Source organism: Neopelma chrysocephalum, unplaced genomic scaffold, assembly GCF_003984885.1.
Source record: "Neopelma chrysocephalum unplaced genomic scaffold, ASM398488v2 Primary Assembly neopelma1_96624, whole genome shotgun sequence".
In the NCBI taxonomy this organism is placed as follows: Eukaryota; Metazoa; Chordata; class Aves; order Passeriformes; family Pipridae; genus Neopelma; species Neopelma chrysocephalum.
The window spans coordinates 1-19,186 of NW_020925269.1; the positions used below are offsets into that span (position 1 = coordinate 1).

At 68.7% G+C, this 19,186-nt stretch overlaps 3 protein-coding genes across 3 annotated transcripts; 1 reads left to right on the forward strand and 2 right to left on the reverse strand.

The window, feature by feature from the left end:
- Window positions 1–3: 3 nt before the first annotated feature.
- Window positions 4–7,572, forward strand: SLC4A2 (solute carrier family 4 member 2; the record flags this gene model as incomplete). Its single annotated transcript, XM_027708921.1, has 20 exons — window positions 4–234; window positions 382–506; window positions 655–878; window positions 1,607–1,743; window positions 1,821–2,001; window positions 2,084–2,219; window positions 2,356–2,539; window positions 2,617–2,731; window positions 2,805–2,989; window positions 3,456–3,669; window positions 3,751–3,972; window positions 4,162–4,310; window positions 4,442–4,636; window positions 4,717–4,959; window positions 5,108–5,197; window positions 5,457–5,623; window positions 5,700–5,953; window positions 6,231–6,400; window positions 6,681–6,854; window positions 6,955–7,572. Coding segments are annotated over 20 exons (3,477 nt in total), but the record flags the coding sequence as incomplete, so codon positions are not given.
- A 52-nt stretch (window positions 7,573–7,624) lies between these two features.
- FASTK (Fas activated serine/threonine kinase) lies at window positions 7,625–17,289 on the reverse strand. Its single transcript, XM_027708920.1, has 10 exons — window positions 17,247–17,289; window positions 16,299–16,902; window positions 13,508–13,978; window positions 12,834–12,982; window positions 12,420–12,636; window positions 12,179–12,338; window positions 11,528–11,619; window positions 10,625–11,246; window positions 10,182–10,296; window positions 7,625–8,215 (listed from the first exon to the last, which is right to left on the reverse strand). Exons 2-10 carry the CDS (start codon window positions 16,855–16,857, stop codon window positions 8,129–8,131), a joined length of 2,472 nt encoding a protein of 823 aa, XP_027564721.1. The 5' UTR covers window positions 16,858–16,902; window positions 17,247–17,289; the 3' UTR covers window positions 7,625–8,128.
- A 335-nt stretch (window positions 17,290–17,624) lies between these two features.
- TMUB1 (transmembrane and ubiquitin like domain containing 1) lies at window positions 17,625–19,183 on the reverse strand (the record flags this gene model as incomplete). The annotated part of the gene is made up of 2 exons (XM_027708919.1): window positions 17,625–18,570; window positions 19,023–19,183. Coding segments are annotated over 2 exons (516 nt in total), but the record flags the coding sequence as incomplete, so codon positions are not given.
- Window positions 19,184–19,186: the final 3 nt, after the last annotated feature.

Consider the following 19,186-nt stretch of genomic DNA (forward strand, 5'->3'; position numbering starts at 1 on the left):
CACCGCCAGTCGTCCCTCCACATCCACCACCCGCTCTCCACGCACCTGCCCCCCGACGCCCGCCGCAAAAAGGGGGTCCCAAAAAAGGGCAAGAAGAAGGCCCGGCGCGCCTCCGTCCCCGGAGAGACCCCCACGATCGAGGAGGCTGAAGAGGATGAGGATGATGTGTGCGACACGGAGACGGAGCGATCGGCGGAGGAGCTGCGGCAGCCTGGGCCGGCCGAGGCAGTGCAGGTGAGGGCACTGGGGCAGGGGCAGTGCTGGGCCCCCCTGGCTCGGCATGTCTGGGCATGGCCTGGTCACTGGAGGAGCTGGAGCCAGTGTTGCTCATGGCTGGGGGACATGGCTCCCCAACAACTGGCTCACCCCCTGCCCCCCCAGTTCTTCCTGCAGGAGGATGAGGTGACTGACCACCGGGCAGAGGAGCCAGTGGCCCCCGCGGCACTGCCCGGTTCCCCCCCGGAGCCCCGGGGGGCCACGACCCCCAAGGATGCCCGGGCAGGCAGGTGAGCCGGGGTCGGGCAATGCTGGGGCTCTCTGGGGATGGGCAGCCTCCTCTGGTCACCCCGTGGCAGAGCAGCCCCCTCCAGTCCCTCCCGGCAGAGCTGGGGTGCAGAGGGGGGCTCGGTGCTGAGCTGGGCTCCTGACTTGCAGCCCCGATGCGGAGCAGGGGGCTCCAGGGGAGGGGGCGGCCGCCGAGGTCGGGTCCCCGGGTCGCCCCACGCCCAAATCGCAGCCGGGGCACCGGAGCTACAATCTGCACGAGCGGCGGTGCATCGGCAGCATGACGGCTGCCGAGCAGGACCGCTACCAGAAGATGCCCACGGACGAGTCGGAGGCGCAGACTTTGGCCTCAGCCGACCTGGACTACATGAAGAGTGAGTGAGTGGGGGCTCCCCGTGCCTGGGGCCGCGCTGGCAGTGACCGCGGGCTGGGTGAGCGGGGCCGGGACGGGGGGTCGGGCAGTGCTGGGGGGGCACAGCTGGAGATGACAGTCTGGGATGGGGGGTCTGGCACTGCCAGGACGAGGGGCTCTGGGACGGTGGGTCTGGGACAGGGGGTCTGCTGGCAGTGCCGGGTCACCCCTTGGCTGCAGCCAAGCCGGGCTGGGGACAGGTGCTGACCCCACTCCCAGCACTGGGCACAGCAGCAGGGGACCCATCCTGGGTGCCAGGACTGGGCCAGGTCCCTGTGGAGCGCTGCCAGGAGCTGTGCCTGGGGCGGCTGGAGCCGGTGACAATGATGGCAGTGGCGGTGGCTCCCCTGGGTGCTCGCCAGCCCCTGGGATTCGCAGCCTGGGGACTCCCAGGGTGACGGGTGACACTTTTTCCTCGGAGCTCCCAGGGGAGTGTGGCCATGGCAGAGCCCATGTGCCAGTGGGCACATGTAGGCCTTGGTGCAGGTGACCCCTGGTGCAGCAGCACTTGCCCCCAGCACTGAGATGTCCCAGGCAGGACGTAACAGCTCCACGGCCCCTTGTGTCCCCCCCGCCAGGGCTCAGTGCCCCCCATGCTGGAGCTGTGCCCCCCGTGCCAGGGCTCGGAGTGCAGGGCTGTGAGCCCCGCAGGTTGCCCACCCCACACCGTCACTGACCCCTTCCCACCAGGTCACCGCTTCGAGGACGTGCCGGGCGTGCGCCGGCACCTGGTGAGAAAGAGCGCCAAGGCACAGGTGGTCCACGTCAGCAAGGACCACAAGGAGCCCAGCACGCGGCAGCGCAAGCAGGACAGGCAGCCCCACGAGGTGCGGGGCCCTGGGGTGGGGGGCAGGCAGGGACGGGGGTCCCAGGGATCCCGGCGCTGACCCGGCCGTGCCCGCAGGTGTTCGTGGAGCTGAACGAGCTGGTGGTGGACAAGAACCAGGAGCTGCAGTGGAAGGAGACGGCGCGTTGGATCAAGTTTGAGGAGGACGTGGAGGAGGAGACCGACCGCTGGGGCAAACCCCACGTGGCCTCCCTCTCCTTCCGCAGCCTCCTGGAGCTCCGCAAGACCCTGGCCCACGGTAGGGAGGTGGGGTCACCCCGTGGCGCCCGCGGGGAGGGGGTTCCCGTTCCCGCTGGCCTCAGCCCCCTGTCCCTTGCCAGGGGCTGTGCTCCTGGATCTGGACCAGAAGACACTGCCGGGGGTGGCTCACCAGGTGGTGGAGCAGATGGTCATCACAGACCAGATCCGGACCGAGGACCGCGCCAACGTGCTGCGGGCGCTGCTGCTTAAGCACAGGTGGGCACAGGGGGCATGAACGCAGCCCCCTCCCCTGGGCTCTGCTCCCCAAGCCACGGGGCCGGCGCTGTCCCCAGGGTCCTGGTGATGGCTGTACTGCCGGGCCACCACGGACAGACCTGGCTCTGTCCTGCAGCCACCCGAGCGACGAGAAGGAATTCTCCTTCCCGCGGAACATCTCGGCGGGCAGCCTGGGCTCCCTGCTCGTGCACCACCACAGCACCAACCACGTGGCCGAGGGCGCCGAGCCGACTGTCACCGAGCCCCTCATCGCCGGCCACGCTGCCGAGCACGACACGCGTGTGGACGTGGAGCGGGAGGTGGGTGCCACGGCCCCCCAGCCCTGCCCGTGCCCTGGGGAGGGGCCTGACCCCAGCCCCCCGCTCTGTCCCTGCAGAGGGAGGTCCTCACCCCCACGCCCCCGGCCGGCATCACTCGCTCCAAGTCCAAGCACGAGCTGAAGCTGCTGGAGAAGATCCCGGACAATGCCGAGGCCACGGTGGTGCTTGTGGGTACGGAGGGGTGGGCAGGGCAGGGGGGTGGGGACAGTGTGTTGGGCCCTCGACTGACCTCTGTGCCCCCCAGGCTGTGTGGAGTTCCTGGACCAGCCCACCATGGCCTTCGTGCGGCTGCAGGAGGCCGTGGAGCTGGACGCGGTGCTGGAGGTGCCCGTGCCCGTGCGGTTCCTCTTCGTGCTGCTGGGCCCCAGCAGCACCCACATGGACTATCACGAGATAGGGCGCTCCATCTCCACGCTCATGTCTGACAAGGTCCACGGGGCATCAGGGTCCTGCTGGGGCGGGGGGCTCAGGGATGTGCTGGGACGGGGGGCTCAGAACCGGAATGGGATGGGGTGGGAGGCTCAGGTTGTGTTGGGACCAGGGCCTCAGAGCCATGCCAGTGTTGGGGCTGGGTGTCCTGTTGGGGCCGGGGGTCTCAGGGCCGTGCTGGGGCCAGGGACTCGGGACTGTGCTGGGTGGGCATCTCGTGACTGTGCCAGGGTGGGGGTTCAGGGCTGTGCCAGGATGGGGGCTCAGGGCTGTGCCAGGGTTGGGGGCTCAGGGCTGTGCCAGGGTTGGGGGCTCAGGGCTGTGCCAGGGTTGGGGGCTCAGGGCTGTACCAGGGTTGGGGGCTCAGGGCTGTGCCGGGGCTGTGGGCTGGGGGCTGTGCCGTGCTGTGGTCTCGGGGCACCGCAGTGCTGTGGGGTGGGCGCTGACCCTGCCGTTTCCCCCCCAGCAATTCCACGAGGCCGCGTACCTGGCCGACGACCGGCACGACCTGCTGAACGCCATCAACGAGTTCCTGGACTGCAGCGTGGTGCTGCCGCCCAGCGAGGTGCAGGGCGAGGAGCTGCTGCGCAGCGTCGCCCACTTCCAGCGCGAGATGCTGAAGAAGAGGATGGAGCAGGAACGGAGGCTGCTGCTGGAGCCCAAGTCCCCCGAGGAGAAAGGTACCTGGGGCAGGGTTTGGGCGGGGGGGGGTCTCAGCCGTTGGGGTCTCACCGTCCGTCCGTCTGTGCGTCTGCCCCCAGCACTGCTGAAGCTGAAGGTGGTGGAGGATGAGGTCGAAGAGGACGACGACCCCCTGAGGCGCACGGGGCGGCCCTTCGGGGGGCTGATCCGGGACGTGCGGCGGAGGTACCCCCACTACCTGAGCGACTTCCGCGACGCGCTGGACCCCCAGTGCATCGCCGCCGTCATCTTCATCTACTTCGCCGCGCTGTCACCGGCCATCACCTTTGGGGGGCTGCTGGGTGAGTGCAGGGGGGTGCAGGGGCAGTGGGGGGCTGTGAGGGGTGGTGGGGTCACGGGGGGCTGCAGAGCTGCCGGGTGCTGCCCCGCGTGTGCTGCAGGATGGAGCGGGTCAGGGCCCTGGGGCGGGGCCGTGTTGCGGGGCCCGAGAGGCCGGTCCTGCCGGTGTGCCTGAGCCTGTCCTGCCGCAGGGGAGAAGACACAGGACCTGATCGGAGTGTCGGAGCTGATCATCTCCACGTCGCTGCAGGGCGTCCTTTTTTGCCTGCTGGGCGCCCAGCCCCTGCTTGTCATCGGCTTCTCGGGGCCGCTGCTCGTCTTTGAGGAGGCCTTTTTCACGGTGAGCGGATGAGGGTTGCCCCAGGGCCCGGGGGGGACATATCACCCCTGGCCCCGCTGCCGGGCCCCTGCCCAGCCCTGTGGCCATCCTGACACTCATCTGTCCGTCCGTCTGTCCCCGTGGCTGGGCAGTTCTGCACGTCCAACGAGCTGGAGTACCTGGTGGGGCGTGTCTGGATCGGCTTCTGGCTCATCCTCATCGTGCTGGTCATGGTGGCCTTCGAGGGCAGCTTCCTGGTGCGCTTCGTCTCCCGCTTCACCCAGGAGATCTTCGCCTTCCTCATCTCCCTCATCTTCATCTATGAGACCTTCTCCAAGCTGGCCAAGGTGAGCTGGTGGGGCCAGGGACTGCGGGGCGGCTGGGCAGGATGTGGTGCCGAGTGTCCCATCCCGTCCCGCCGCCGCAGATCTTCCAGGAGCACCCTCTGCACGGCTGCCTGCCCGCCAACGGCTCGGCCGAGGCCTGGGCCAACGGCAGTGTGGCCACGGCCAACGGCACCGCCCCGGCCACCGGCACTGCCGCCCGCGGCGCTGCCAAGGTCACGGGGCAGCCCAACACGGCGCTGCTCTCGCTCGTGCTCATGGCCGGCACCTTCTTCATCGCCTTCTTCCTGCGCAAGTTCAAGAACAGCCGCTTCTTCCCCGGACGGGTGCGTGGGGCTGCGGGGCAGCCGTGGGGCTGGGCTGAGCTGGGGGGGAGCTGGGCTGAGCCAGGGGCCTGGGGGCTGGAGTGAGCCCAGGGGGACTGGGGTGAACGGGGGGGGCAGGCAGGAGGCTGAGGCCAGGCCGTTCCCCCAGATCCGGCGGCTCATCGGGGACTTTGGGGTGCCCATCGCCATCCTGGTGATGGTGCTGGTGGACTACAGCATCCAGGACACCTACACGCAGGTCAGCACCCACCCACCCCTTGGGCAGGACCCCCCCTCTCCTCCTGCAGGGTCTCTGTGCCCTTTCCCTCTGTCCTGGGTGTGGGTCAGTGGCTCCATCTGTCCCCACTATGGCTGTGCCCACTCAGCTGCCTCCAGCTCCCAGTGTCTTGCCTTCCATCTCTCTTCAAGTCCAGCTGCTGTGGGTGGTGACTCCATGCCCCTCCTCTCCCTGGGGGGCACAGCCAGCACCCCCACCCCACGTCTCTCTCCCCCTGCAGAAGCTGAGTGTGCCCAGCGGGTTCTCGGTCACGGCCCCGGACAAGCGGGGCTGGGTGATCAACCCCCTGGGCGAGCATAGCGACTTCCCCGTGTGGATGATGGTGGCCAGTGGCCTCCCTGCCGTCCTCGTCTTCATCCTCATCTTCATGGAGACCCAGATCACCACGTGAGCGCAGCAGGGCCGGGTGGGGTCATCGGTGTGGCCGGGGGAAGCCGTGCCGACCGTCTGCCCTTGTGCCCAGGCTGATCATCAGCAAGAAGGAGCGGATGCTGCAGAAGGGCTCCGGGTTCCACCTCGACCTCCTGCTCATCGTGGCCATGGGTGGCTTCTTTGCACTCTTCGGGCTGCCCTGGCTCGCCGCGGCCACCGTGCGCTCGGTGACCCACGCCAATGCCCTCACCGTCATGAGCAAGGCTGTGGCGCCTGGGGACAAGCCCAAGATCCAGGAGGTGAAGGAGCAGCGGGTCACTGGGCTGCTGGTGGCCGTGCTCGTTGGTAGGTCTGGCCCTGGGGGAAGCCGGGACACTGTGGTGGTGTGAGGGCAGCAGGGGGAGGGTTCTGGGGGGCCTTAGGGGGCTGTGGCTGAGCGTGGGCAGCGTGGGCAGTGGAGCTGGGGCACCCTGAGCCCTGGCCAAATTGCCGTGGCCGTCCCCTTCCCTGTGGGGAAGGAACCCGGGACCTTCTCCACGTGATGGGGGCGAGCAGGGAGGGTGGAGCGGGGCTGGGGGGCTACGCTGACCCCCCTGCCCAGGCTGACCCTGCTCTGGCCCAGGTCTGTCCATCGTCATCGGGGACCTGCTGCGGCAGATCCCGCTGGCCGTGCTCTTCGGCATCTTCCTCTACATGGGCGTCACCTCCCTCAACGGCATCCAGTTCTACGAGCGCCTGCAGCTGCTGCTGATGCCCCCCAAGCACCACCCCGACGTCACCTACGTCAAAAAGGTGGGGAGGGGCCCTGGGGAGTCACTGGGGGCAGGACCCTCGGCTGGGGCAGCGGCCAGCCTGGGGCACCTGTGGGTGGGGGCACCGGGGTGTCCGCAGGGCAGGCTCTAGTAGAGCCTTGCTTAGGGGGGCAGAGGGGGCCGGGGCAGTTCCTCGGGGGCAGCCAGACCCCGGCAGGGCCGTGGGCTGTGTTTGGGGGTGCGGGTACCCCTGGGCAGGCTGTGCCCGTGGCGGGAGGGGGACGAGGGGCCCGGCCCGCGCTGACATGTGCCCGTGCCAGGTGCGCACGCTGCGCATGCACCTCTTCACCGGGCTGCAGCTGGGCTGCCTGGCCGTGCTCTGGGCCGTCATGTCCACCGTGGCCTCCCTGGCCTTCCCCTTCATCCTCATCCTCACCGTGCCGCTCCGCATGTGCCTGCTCAGCCGCATCTTCACCGACCGGGAGATGAAATGTGTAAGTGTCTGTCGGCCCTGGGGGGGCAGTGGGGGCCGGACCCCCGGGGTGGGCAGGGCCGAGGGGGCCCTTGCTGCCCCTCAGCCGCCGTGTCCCGCAGCTGGACGCGGCTGAGGCCGAGCCCATCCTGGACGAGCGGGAAGGTGTGGACGAGTACAACGAGATGCCGATGCCCGTGTGATGGTGCCAGCGGTGAGCAGCCCGTGGTGGAGGCTGGGCACAGCCGGACCCCCGCGCCGTGGGGCCGGGGGCAGCAGCTGCGTGGCCAGACCCCCACACTCCCTGGGCCCTCGGGGGGCACCTGCCAAAGAGACGCCGGCCCCAGGCTTGCCCTGCCGAGGCCCCTCACCCCCCTCGCGGTACAGCCCCCTCGGGCACCTCCTGCCCATGGCGTGGGGCAGAGGCCCCCGGCCCCCCAGCAGCGCTGCAGGTCCCCCCACAGCCCCTCACAGCCCCCCAGCTACCGCCCGACACGCAGGTGTCACCTGAGCCCCCCCGGGGGTTATGGAACAGGAACTCAATGGCAATAAACAGCTTTATTCCCAGTGTGGGGCTGAGGCTGGAGGGTGACCCTGTGCCCCCCCATCGAGGGGGTCCCACTCTGGCCGGTCCCTGGGGGGCTGCCAGGGTGGGGGCCAGGGCTGCCCTGTGCTGGGCCCAGCCCGGGGGGGGCCGGGGGCCCCCCGCTGCCTTCGACTAATAAAGAGATCGGACTTTGCACACTTTTCACCAGTTTTATTGGAAAGTTCCCCCCTTCCCAAGCTCCCCCCTCCTCCTGGCCCAGGCCCTGGGAACAGCCCCCCGAGCACACCCGCTCCCAGCCCTGCGCGGGGTCTGCTGTAGCCCCGCAGGACCCCCAGCACCCCAGGGAGGGGCCAGGCCCAAACCCCCTCCCGGCAGCTGCGCTGGGGGCACAGGGACACCCCCAGTGCCGAGGGGAGCCCGGGCCTGGCCCCTGCAGCGATGCTGGGGTGGCAGAGCCACTGCAGGGGGGCCATGAGAGACCTTCCCCCCACCCCCAGCACCAACCCCCCCTCACCCCTCAAGTCACACCCCAGCCCCCCATAACGGCAATAAATAATCTCACAGGCCCCCGCCCCCGTGGGAACAGGTGCCCCCAGCCTGGGCCCACAGCCCGGCCCCCCAGGACGGGGGGCAGCTCCATATCCCCCTGGCCCCCCAGGATGGGGGGCAGCTCCGTATCCCCCTGCCCAGGGGAAGGGGCTGGCAGCACCCACCTGGCCCCCCACAGCCCCCCCCCCCGGGTCCGTCCCTCAGAAACGCAGCTCCCTCAGCTTCTGCCGCAGGTAGTGCTTGGCCTCCTCGATGCCACTCACCTTCTCCAGCTCCGTGTAGGGCAGCTGTGAGGGGACAGGGACAATGTCAGAGCAGTGACACCAGCTCCAGCACCACCTGCACCCCCAGTGCCACCAGCCCCCAGCAGCTGTGGGTGGTGGTGGGAGGAAGAACAGGATGCAGGACGCTCCCCCTGGGAAGGAGGCCAGCGCGGCTCCTGCCAAGGGGATGGAGGGCACAGGAAGCACGGACAAGCCCCTGCTCAGCCCTGGACAGGGTGCAGGGAGGGGCAGGCCCAGGGAGCACCCTTGGCCCCAGTTCCAGCCCCCACTGCAGCCAGGATGAGCCTGGCACACTCGTGAAGGAATCTTGAGCCTCACCCCACCCTTGAGCCCTGCTCTCCAACCTCCATGAGGGGGGACGGGGTACTGGGAGGACTGGAAGCTCTGCTGGCCCAGCAGCCCTGAGAGCACCAGCAGCGCTCACAGAGCAGGAACGAGGGGCACTGGGACTTGCACTCCAACCACCGGCAAAACAGGGGAGGGATAAAGCATCAGGAAGGCTCTGAGGGCTGGAGCCCCTCAAAATACAGGTGAGAGCTGGGGGTGTTCACCTGGAAAAGAGAAGGCTCCATAGGGAGACCTGAGAGCCCCTTCCAGGGCCTAAAGGGGCTCCAGGAGAGCTGGAGAGGGACTTGGCACAAGGACAAGACAGAATGGCATCCCCCTGCCAGAGGGCGGGGATAGATGGGATATTAGGAAGGAATTCTTGGCTGTGAGGGTGGGGAGGCCCTGGCACAGGTTGCCCAGAGAAGCTGTGGCTGCCCCTGGATCCCTGGAAGTGTCCAAGGCAAGGCTGGATGGGGCTTGGGGCAATCTGGGCTAGTGGAAGGTGTCCCTGCCCATGGCAAAGGGTGACTGGATGAGCTTTAAGGTCCCTTAAGGTGGGTCCCTGCTGTGCTTTCCACAGCCAAGGGCATCCCAGAGAGCCTGTGGCACCAGCTGGAGCCTGGTGGTGGGCATTGGGAAGCCCCCTCAGCGTGATGGGGGCTCGGCCCTGCTGTTGCTCCGGGGCCATGGCCAGCCCTGTCTAAATGCTGCCCGAGGGAGAGCCGGCCCTACTCCCAGCCCTGGGCAGCTCCCAGGCAATTCCTCAGCAGTCACAGGACTCCAGAGCTCTGCACAAACAAGGGGCTCTGGGCTGCTGAGCTGTGGAATGAGGAGGAGCCGGTGCTGGCATGGCCTGGAGGCAGCGGGGAGGGGTGAGGAGCTTTGGGAATGGCTGTGGGACGGCTTTTGGGAATGGCTGTAATTCCGGTCAACTCTGCGGTGCAGGAGTGAACAGGACTGAGGGCTCATTTCTGAGCTGTTCTCCTCAGAAAGATCCATCCTCAGGCTACAACCACCCATAAACAGGCGTGTGGGAGCTGCACACCCTAAACCAACACCTGGAGTTTCCTGAGGGAGCTGCAGACACCTGTGAGGGCTGTGCTGGAGCCCAAGGGCTCCTCCAGCCCCAGTGCTCTGCACAGAGCAGCCAGGGCTGGAACCAGGGTGGGCACCAGGGTGGGCAGGGTCCACCTACCTCCCTCTCCCCAGAACATGGGATCACGAGTCACAGCACGGGGACCTGTGTGTCCCCATCTGATTTCACCCTGAGCCCTGGCAGCCTATGCTGCCACTGGTCTGCTGGCCTGGGCTGAGCCCCCTCCCCTTCCCCTCCCTCGGGTTCAGATCTCACTGCCCAGGACTGACTGTCCCTTGTCCCTGCTTTCCATCAGAGCTGGTGTCACCCGCCAGCCGCATGGAAAAAGTCCTGGCCGGGGTGGGGGAGGGCGAGAAGGAGCTGTGAGGATGAGTCATCCCTGTTTCCCCTCATCCCTGCTTCCCCTCACAGGGACCAGAGTGTTTACAGTGGGGATGCCAGCTCCGACCCCGTCCATCCACGGGGATGCCAGCTCCCAACTCCAGGCCCATCAGATGCCAGCTCTGAGCTCTCAGCCCAACACCCAGCACACCCCACAGCACTCACCTGCACCAGACAGTATCCCAGCAGCCGCAGGTGCCGGTCCCTCATGGCGCGGGATCCCACCAGGATGTCGGAGTTCTGGCAGTAGTGCCACTTGTCATTGACCGACAGCACCACCCTGCACAGGGGACAGCAGGGATGGCGGTGTCACCCCACATCACGGCATCGCTCCGTGCCACACTGTCACCCCACATCCCAGCGTCACCCCACCCCACAGACCCTGCTCCCCAGAACCATGATGGATGAAGGGCAGCACTCCAAGCCCCCCCAGACCCCGCTGGTGGCAGGGGCAGCTGTTCCCAGCGCCCTGGGGCGGTGAGGACAGGGGTCCGTAGGTGCCCCACAGTGCCGGGGCCAAGTGCCGCAGAGGGCAGGAGCCGACGGCAGTGCCAGGGTGGCAGTGCCAGGGTGACAGTGCCAGAAGGGACCGGGCACAGGGTCTGTACCTCTGGATCTCCTCGGCGCCCTGCGGCCCCTCGCCCAGGCCCCGTTTGGGGCTGGGCCGGCACGGCGAGGGCGGGGGCCCGGCGTCGTCACCGGCGGGGGGGCTCCGCTCCTCGGGGTCCTCCTGGGCCTGCTCCCCCTGGAAGCAGCCGTGCTCGTGGCCAGGGCGGCCGGCGGCCTCCTCCTCCTCCTCCAGGATCTTGCCGATGGGGAACTGGAAGAGGGAGGCGGCGGAGGCGCGGGGGGAGCAGTCGGGGGTGCCCGGCGGCGGCGCCGAGAGGCACTCGGAGGGGCTGCTGAGCGTGGAGCTGCCCGGGCTGCCCAGGGACGGCTCCTTGCTCAGCCCACAGTAATAGTCCGAGGGGGGCTGGAAGCAGGGGCCCCCCAGGGCCGGGCAGAGCGTGGGCAGGAACCGCCCGGCCCGGCCGCTCTCCCGGGGGCCAGGGGGGCTGCTGGGCGTCTCCGGAGCAAATGGGGCAAAGTCCTGCAAGTCCGAGGTGAGGGCCAGGACGCTGGAGCGCAGGGCCAGGGCAGCAGGGGACGTGGCCGGGGGAGCCTTGGAAGCCGCCGGGACACGGGAGAGGGGCAGCACTGTGCCCGAACGGTTTATCCACAGCAGGAAATCTGTGCAGAGGCAACGGGGATCAGTGAGGCTTTGGGAACCCCTGACTTACGGAACACGGGCTCAGGGCCCCTGTGGCCCAGCTGGGACTCTGTGCCAGGGAACAGAGGCACAGGAGAACTCCCCTTCCTGTGGCGGGAGGACTCAAGGGGCTTCCTCCCAAAGCACCACAGAAGGCAGCAATACAGGGAAGGGGGTGACAGAAACAGCCAGGACTTGTTCTGCCCTAAATAACCTCCCAGATCAGGCCCTGACACCCCCCCCCCAGGGCCCGGGGAGTTACCTGTGCAGTACCCCGGGGGCAGCACCTCGTCCTGTCGGTAGCACTCCTCCCCCACCAGCTGCCGCAGGGCCTCAGCCACCAGCCCCTTGTAGCTGTGAGAAGAGGGGACAGTCAGGGGGGCACTGTGGGGGCTGTGTCCCCACATACGTCCTCCTGCCAAGCACATCCACGCAGAGACGGGAACCCCTGGGAGCAGGAAGCAAAGAACAGGAGTTTTGGGCTCTGTTGTTGGGGGGCAAGAGGGGCCAGGCCCTGGCTCCTTCTGCAGAAAAGCTCCTCCAGAAATCAGGACACCATAGGCCCTCAAAAGGGCTCCCCAAGCCTGGCACCACTGCCCAGGGCAGGGGAGAGTCCCCAGCTCTGGAGGGATTTAACAGCTGTGTGGATGTTGCACTCGGGGACACGTCAGTGGTGGCCTTGGCAGTGCTGGAGGATGGGTGGGCTCGGGGTTCTCAGAGGCCTTTTCCAACCCAAACAACTCTACAGTTCAAAAGGATGCTGTGATTCTGCACAGCTCCCCCACAGGCCTCAGAGCTGCCGCAGGGCCTTTCCCCCGGCACCATCCGTGATCCTGCCGGGGCAGGTCACAGACCCCCAGACCCCCGTCCCCGGAGGGGCCCGGCGGAGGGGCACTGCCCCCTCACCCCTCACCTGTACTTCCTGTTGGCCTCGTCGGCAGTCAGGGCGTGCTCGAACATGAGGACGCGGTAGCGCGGGTCGAGCCGGGGCCCGCTGTACTCCCGGAACTCCAGCTCCACCGCCGCGTCCAGCAGCGACAGGTACCGGCGCACGATCAGCGCGTAGGGGCTGCCTGGGGGGGGGAGCAGCATGGAGCCCACCGGGACGGGCACCCCCCACCCGCCCCCGAGCCCCCAGCAAAGGCCCCACGTACTCATGACGTTGGTGATGAAGGCCGGGGAGAAGACCTGGTGCAGGACGGTCTGGGGGAAGTGGCTGAGCTGGAACATGGACATGAGGATGTTGACGGTGGCCAGCGGTGAGCTGCCGGCCTTCTGCTCCAGGATGGCCTCCAGCTTGGGGAAGAGCTCCCCGTGGTTGGAGGGGCGGTAGTTCATCCGGCTGAAGGGGAACACCAGCTTCTGGATCACCTGTGGCAGGAGGAGAGGGCGTGGGGTCGGGGAGGTACGAGGGACAGGCCAGGGCCACCTGCTCAGTGCTGGGCAGAGACAGGAGCTCAGAGCCCGCCAGGGTCAGGGCACGACCCCTGATCCCCTGGGACACCCCACTGTGCTGGGGAGAAGGGGCACGGCTCCCCCAGCCCAGGTGTGCCCGGCGAGGAGCTCACCTTGCTGTCCAGCTGCTCCCCGCGCTTCAGCAGGAAGTTGGCGATGGTGTCGAGCAGCCGCGGCTCCCGCAGCCGGTGCCGCGCCACGTACTTGGCGATGAGGGCCATGGTGTAGGGGGTGAGGTTCTCCGCCTTCCGGGGCAGCCACTCTGCCAACACAGCGGGGGCACAGTCACGGGGCTGCCTCTGCCCCCACCACAGGCCCAGGGCAGGCAAGGGGAACGGGACCGGACGGCAGCACCGGCCCTCCCAAAACCCAGACAGCTCCCAAAAACCCTCAGGTATGGGCCGGGTGAGAGGCTCAGGCAGATTCCTGTCACGAACAGCCAAAGCACAGCTGGAGCGCAGCAGGAACATGCACAGGGTGGGGCCCTTCTGTAAAATCCCACTGGAATTCCACTGTACCCAGCCTGGAGGCGTGGTGGGAAACCAGCCCCTGGAGAAACAGGGGGTCCCACCCCTCTGGAAGGGTTGGGCTGGGCAGTTGGTGACAGGGTGGCCACGACACCTCCTCCTGCTCCACCCCCGGAGCCCAGCAGGGCCCCAGGCAGGGATTTCACCACCCCAACGTCCCCGGGGCCCAGGAAGGCACCTGCAAGGCTGCAGAGCCAGAGCCCTCCATGTCCCCCGTGCGGGCAGCAGCAACGCCGGGAGCCCACCCGGGCCCCCCTCACCTGCCATGCTGCGGATGAAGCGCTCCTGCCGGTTCTCGTAGAAGAGCTGGGAGCTGAAGATGGCCTCCAGGGCCTTGTTGTTGGCCTCCTGGGCGCACAGGGCCAGCATCTCGTCCAGCAGCGCCAGCTCGTGCTCGCGCATGGCGCTCACCTGGCCCAGCGTGTGCCGCACCAGCCGCAGGATCTTGCGGTTGTTGATGAGCTGCTGGTCGGAGGCCGCGTGGCCCTGCAGCGCCTGCGCCCGCAGCCGGTAGTAGGAGAGGAGCAGGAAGAGGGTCTGGGGGTGCCGCTCCTTCTCCAGGTGCCGCTCCAGGCTGCTGAGGCAGGACTCGACCAGGGGGTGGGGGCTGGAGGGGTGCAGCCGCATCACGCTGCTGAACACCATCGACACGTCCTTCTGGTTGAAGCGGCCCAGGCGGCTGCGGGACTCGTCCTCCAGCACCCGCACGAGCGGCGACTCCCCGGGCAGCCCTGTGGGGGCACGGGCACGGATCAGACGCCGGGCACGGCTCAGCGCCACAGACAGCCCGGTTCACACCTCAGCCCCACAGCACCAACTCCGCAGCTCGGGCACGAGGCCACCGCCGGGGCAGGACGGATGTGCCGGGCCAGTGACCGAACCGAGGAGCAGAAGGGGAAGGGGAGGCAAAGCATGGCTGGAACATCAGCACACCGGCACCACGGGAAACGCCACGTGGAGCTGTGGGGTCATTCCCACCCACCCCACCGGAATGGGAGCCCTGCGGCTCACCCGCAGGAGCGAGGTTCATTTCCTAAGTCTCAAACATCTTCAGGACAAATAACTCGTAGAATCCCAAAATTCCAGAATGGTTTGGGTTGGAAGGGATCTTAAATCCCATCCAGTTCCTCACCCTGCCAAGGGCAGGGACACCTTCCACAAGACCAGGTTGCTTCTAGCCCTGTCCAACCTGGCTTTGAACAATTCCAGGGCTGGGGCAGCCACAGCTACTCCGGGCAACCAAAAAATTCACCTCAAAAAGTTCTTAAAAAAAAAGTTGTGGTTGGAAAACAACTGAGACTTCTCACGTGACCAGACTAAACCCTGTTTGTTCCGGCAGAGACTAATCCTTTGGCTTTTCTGACCTTCTCCCATTTCCCGGCTCAGCTTTAGCCTGTCCGACCTGGCTCCCAGGGAAACACTTTCCTGCAGCTCAGGAGTGTTATCCAGCCCTCGGCTGTCAGGAGGGATCTCCTCAGCAGAGGCACAGAGTGCTGGGGGGCCCCAGAGCCCCCCGTCCCCCCCGGGGCTGAGCTGGCACGGGCAGTACAGGGCGAGTCACTGTGGGTTATCGTTAACCACAGCTCAGGAGGGGGAACGTGCAGAATTGGTCTGAGCAGCTGCTTTGTTCTGTAAAATGGCCTCAAAAGGGGCTTGGAGTTTGTGTTAATGAGGGGCGAGAACCAAGCGGGGGGAGCAGCAGAGCTGGGTGGCCCGGCACGGGGGTCTGGGCGAGGGCAGCCCCGGCTCAGCGTCAACAAACACCCGGCGCCGCCGGCCCGAGGGGGAAGAAAAGAACCGGCCCCCCTCCCCCGCCAGGGGCTCGAGTTACTGCGGCAACCGCGGCCGGGCAGCTCCGCCAAGCCCCGGCCCGGGGGGGCTGCCGGGGACGGGAACCAGAACGGCTGGGGGGAGCCGCAGGGCAGGAAGGGCAGGCACCCGCCAGATCATGGAATTCTGTAATGCCTTGGGTTGGAAGGGACCTTGAAGCTCATCCTGTTCCACCCCTTGCCACGGGCAGGGACACCTTCCACTAGACCAGGTTGCTCCAAGCCCCGTCCAACCTGGCCTGGGACACTTCCAGGGATGGGGCAGCCACAGCTTCTCTGGGCAACCTGTGCCAGGGCCTCTCCACCCTCACAGCCAGGAATTCCTTCCCAATATCCCATCTAATACTGTCCTCTGGCAGTGGGAAGCCATTCCCCATGTCCTGTCCCTCCATCCCTTGTCCCCAGTCCCTCTCCAGCTCTCCTGGAGCCCCTTTAGGCCCTGCAAGGGGCTCTCAGCTCTCCCTGGAGCCTTCTCCAGGGGAACCCCCCCAGCTCTCCCAGCCTGGCTCCAGAGCAGAGGGGCTCCAGCCCTGGCAGCATCTCCGTGGCCTCCGCTGGACTCTCTCCAGCAGCTCCACGTCCTCCTGCTGTTGTTCCCTGGAGCTGGAGGCAGCTCTGCAGGTGAGGTCTCACCTGAGTGGATCAGGTTTCCCCCCGGCCCTCCTGCCCACTCCTCTTTTACACAGACCCCAATCCCCTCCTCGTGACAGGAGAACGTGCAGGGTCTTCTGTGCCCAGTGAAGGGGGAACCCCTGGGACACAGCCCCAGCTCCGTAACATCCAGAGGCAGCTGCACAGGAACCCAAACACCTCAAACATTCTTCCCTGCAGAGCAACACCTGGTGACGTAGGGCTTGTGCCCTGGAAGGGTTCAGCCAAGGCTGAAACCTCAGTGCTCAGGTGTTTCAGGGCCTGGAACTGGGCTCCAGGAGCAGCTGATCCACACTGGCCAGGCAATGCTGTCCAGCGTCCTGGCTCCCGCTGGCTCCAGCACTGATTCCTGGGGCAGCCAGGGGCACCCTGCTCTGCTGCCCCTCAAGCAGAACCCTCAGAGCAGGGTCCCCCAGGGCAGTGCTGCCCCCTGAGCAGAGCCCTCCCTGAGGGGCATCCAGCCCTCCCGTCCCCCAAACAGAGCAGAACTGGTGTGAGCCGTCTGTGCCCCTGGAAGAGCACAGCTCCACGTGCCACACCTCCACCCAGCCCAGGCCCCGGGGTGTCTCACCCAGCGCAGCCGCCGCGTACAGGCAGTTGACGATGCTGAAGTTGTCGAACTTGGCGCAGCCGCTGACGATGGCCTGGCACAGCGCGTGGAACTCGGGCTGCTCCAGCACCTGCCCCGCGGGCCCGTGCCCGGCCCCGGCCCCCGCGGGCGGCCCCGGCTGCTGCTGCAGGAGCTGGCCCAGCTTGTGCAGCGCGATGGGGTAGTGGCTGGCCGACACCTTGCCCGGGTTCTGCGTGACCCAGCGCAGCACCTCGCCCACGCTGCGCGAGCGCTCGATCAGCCGCTTCATGGTGAAGAAGGTGTCGTAGCTCATCTTCTCGTGGATGAAGTTCCAGCTCTTCCTCTTGCCGTGGGCCCGGCCCCGGCCGCCGTCCGGGGGCACGGGGGGCAGCAGGCCATGGCCGTAGGGGTCCAGGGGCAGCAGCAGCCGCGGCCTGGCCTTGCCGGCGCAGCAGCAGGCGGGGAACATCGCGGCGCCGCGGCGCTCACGGGCAGCCGGGCCCCGCGGGCCCGCCCGGGTCAGAGCGCGCAGCCATGGGCACAGCAGCGGGCACAGCATGGCGGGGGCGGCGCGGCGCGGGGGGCTCCGCGGCTCCGGGGGACCCTGCGGGAACAGCGGGGGTGCGGGCAGTGAGGGGGGGCTGCGGGACGGCCGGGGCCGGCGGGGGCACGGGGGCCGCCCCACCCACGGGGACCCCCGACCTGTCAGGGCCCCCCCATCCACAAGGACCTCCACCCGCACGAGCCCCTGGCACCGGGACCTCGGCCCTGCCCGCGTCCCCGTCCCGCCCAGCGCCGCGGTCCCGGGATCCCCGGCCCGGCCGGTGTCCCCCGGCCCACAGCCCTCTCCCCTCTCCCGGGCACACACCGACCCCCGGGCGGTGCCGGGCGGTGCCGCGGCCCCCCGGCGGGCCTCACCCCTCCCCTCCAGACCCGTCCCGGCCGTACATGGCGCTGGCGGCCGCTCGGTCCCGCCGCCGCCGCTCAGCGCCGCGGGGCCCCGGACCCGGACCGGGAGCGCGGCCCCGCCGCCATCTTCGCGGCCCCGCCCCGCGCGCGAACCTTCCGGGGCGGGGCCGGCGCGCGCCGTATGCAAATCAGCCCTGAGCCCCAACCAATGAGGGAGCGCCCCGCGAAGGTGCTGCCGGCGCAGGCGCGCTGCGGTCCTGCGGAGCGCGTGGCTGGATGCGCAGGCCCCGCCCCCTCCCGGAGCCCCGCCCCCCGTCCCGGTTCCCCCCGGCCCGGTTCCCCCCGGTCCCCTGTCACCCCCTTCCCGCCCGTCACCCCCCCCGCTCCCCGACGGCGCAGCAGAGCCGGGACGCCGCGGCCGGTCACAGTCCTTCCGCTTTAATTGTTACGGCGGTGGGGGGCGGCATCCCCCAGCACAGCACCGGGACCCTCGGGACAGTGGGGAGCACATCCCGCCCGGCACCGAGACCCCCGGGGGGCGCACTCCCCCGGCACGGGGACCCCTGGCACCCCGGGAGCACATTCCGCCTGGCACCCTCGGGATCTCTGGAGCATATCCTGCCGGCACCAGGACTCCCGGCACCATAGGGACCCCCGGGAGCTGCCCCCGGGAGGGGTTGGGCCATACCCCCGCGGGGAGGAGCTCCGGGGGCACGGCCACCCGTGGAGCGGCCGTGGGACACTCCGTGCAGGGCCGGGGGGCACCGTGACCCCCCTAGAGGTAGCTGAGCCTCCACTCCTGCAACAGCCCCGGCCCCGGAGCCCCAGCACGAGGTGAGGGGACCCCCGGGACCCCTGAGCCTACAGCCCCTGGGGGACACAGTCCGGAGCCCGGCCCCTCTGGTTCCGATGTATTGGGTGAGCTGAACGCAGAGCCCCAGGTGGGCTGGGGGGGCTCCCCAGGTGTCCGAGCGTGGCCCAGGGCCCCAGGAGCGCGTCTGGGCCGCGCTATCTGCGGTACATGGCGAAGGCCACGAAGGTGACGAGCAGGGTGAGCCCGGCCAGGCAGGTGGTGGCGGTGGCGGTGAAGACGTGGCGGTGCTGCAGCTGCAGGTACCAGAGCAGGGCCAGCAGCAGCACGAAGAGTGGCAGCGCCAGGCTGCCCACGCCCAGCGCGGCAGGCGCGGGGCCGCGGGGGCCGGGGGGCCCGGGCGCGGCGGGGGCGGCGCTGGGCGGGGACAGGTGGCAGTGCAGGACGCTCAGGTGGCCCAGGTGCAGCCCCGCCAGGCTCTGGGCGTCGTCGCGCAGCAGCTGCCCCTGGTAGATCAGCCGTACCTGCTGCTCCTGCCCGGGGAAGTAGGTCCTGGAGGGGACGAGTACAGGGGTGTCGCCGCTGGCAGGACAGGCCCCTCCACCCACCCCGTGCCACTGTGCCCACCCGGACCCCCCGCCCCACCTGCACACCCGAGCCCATGTCCCCATTACCCACTCCCGGTGCCACCCGCCAGCACAGTCCCCTCCTTCCTCCTATGGACGTGCCCACTGTGACCCCCCCCCCGCCCTGCACTCTTGTGCCCCTGTGTCCCTCCACCTGTCACCTGCCAGGGCAGTGCCCTCTGTCCACCCCTGCCCCTCTGCACAGCTGTGCCCGCACATCCCCATCGCCCGCCCCAGGGCTCCCCTGCCAGCACGGGCTGTCCCACGGCCACAGCGCCGGGCACAGACACCCGGGCCAAGCCCACCTGCCCCGGGCACGGCTGTGCCCTCCCGGGGGCCCCCGGGCCGGGACACGTCGGCGCTGCCCGCCCCCCTCACCTCTTGAGCGCCCCGACGGTGTCCCCGGGGCGCACCCGCGCCAGGCGCTCGGTGTCGTTCAGGAACTTGAGCCGCAGCACCAGCGTGGGCTCGGCGGGGCCCTCGGGGGCGGCCGCGGGGGGCTCCCGGTGCCGCAGCCCCGCCGCCTCATCGGGGGCCGCCGC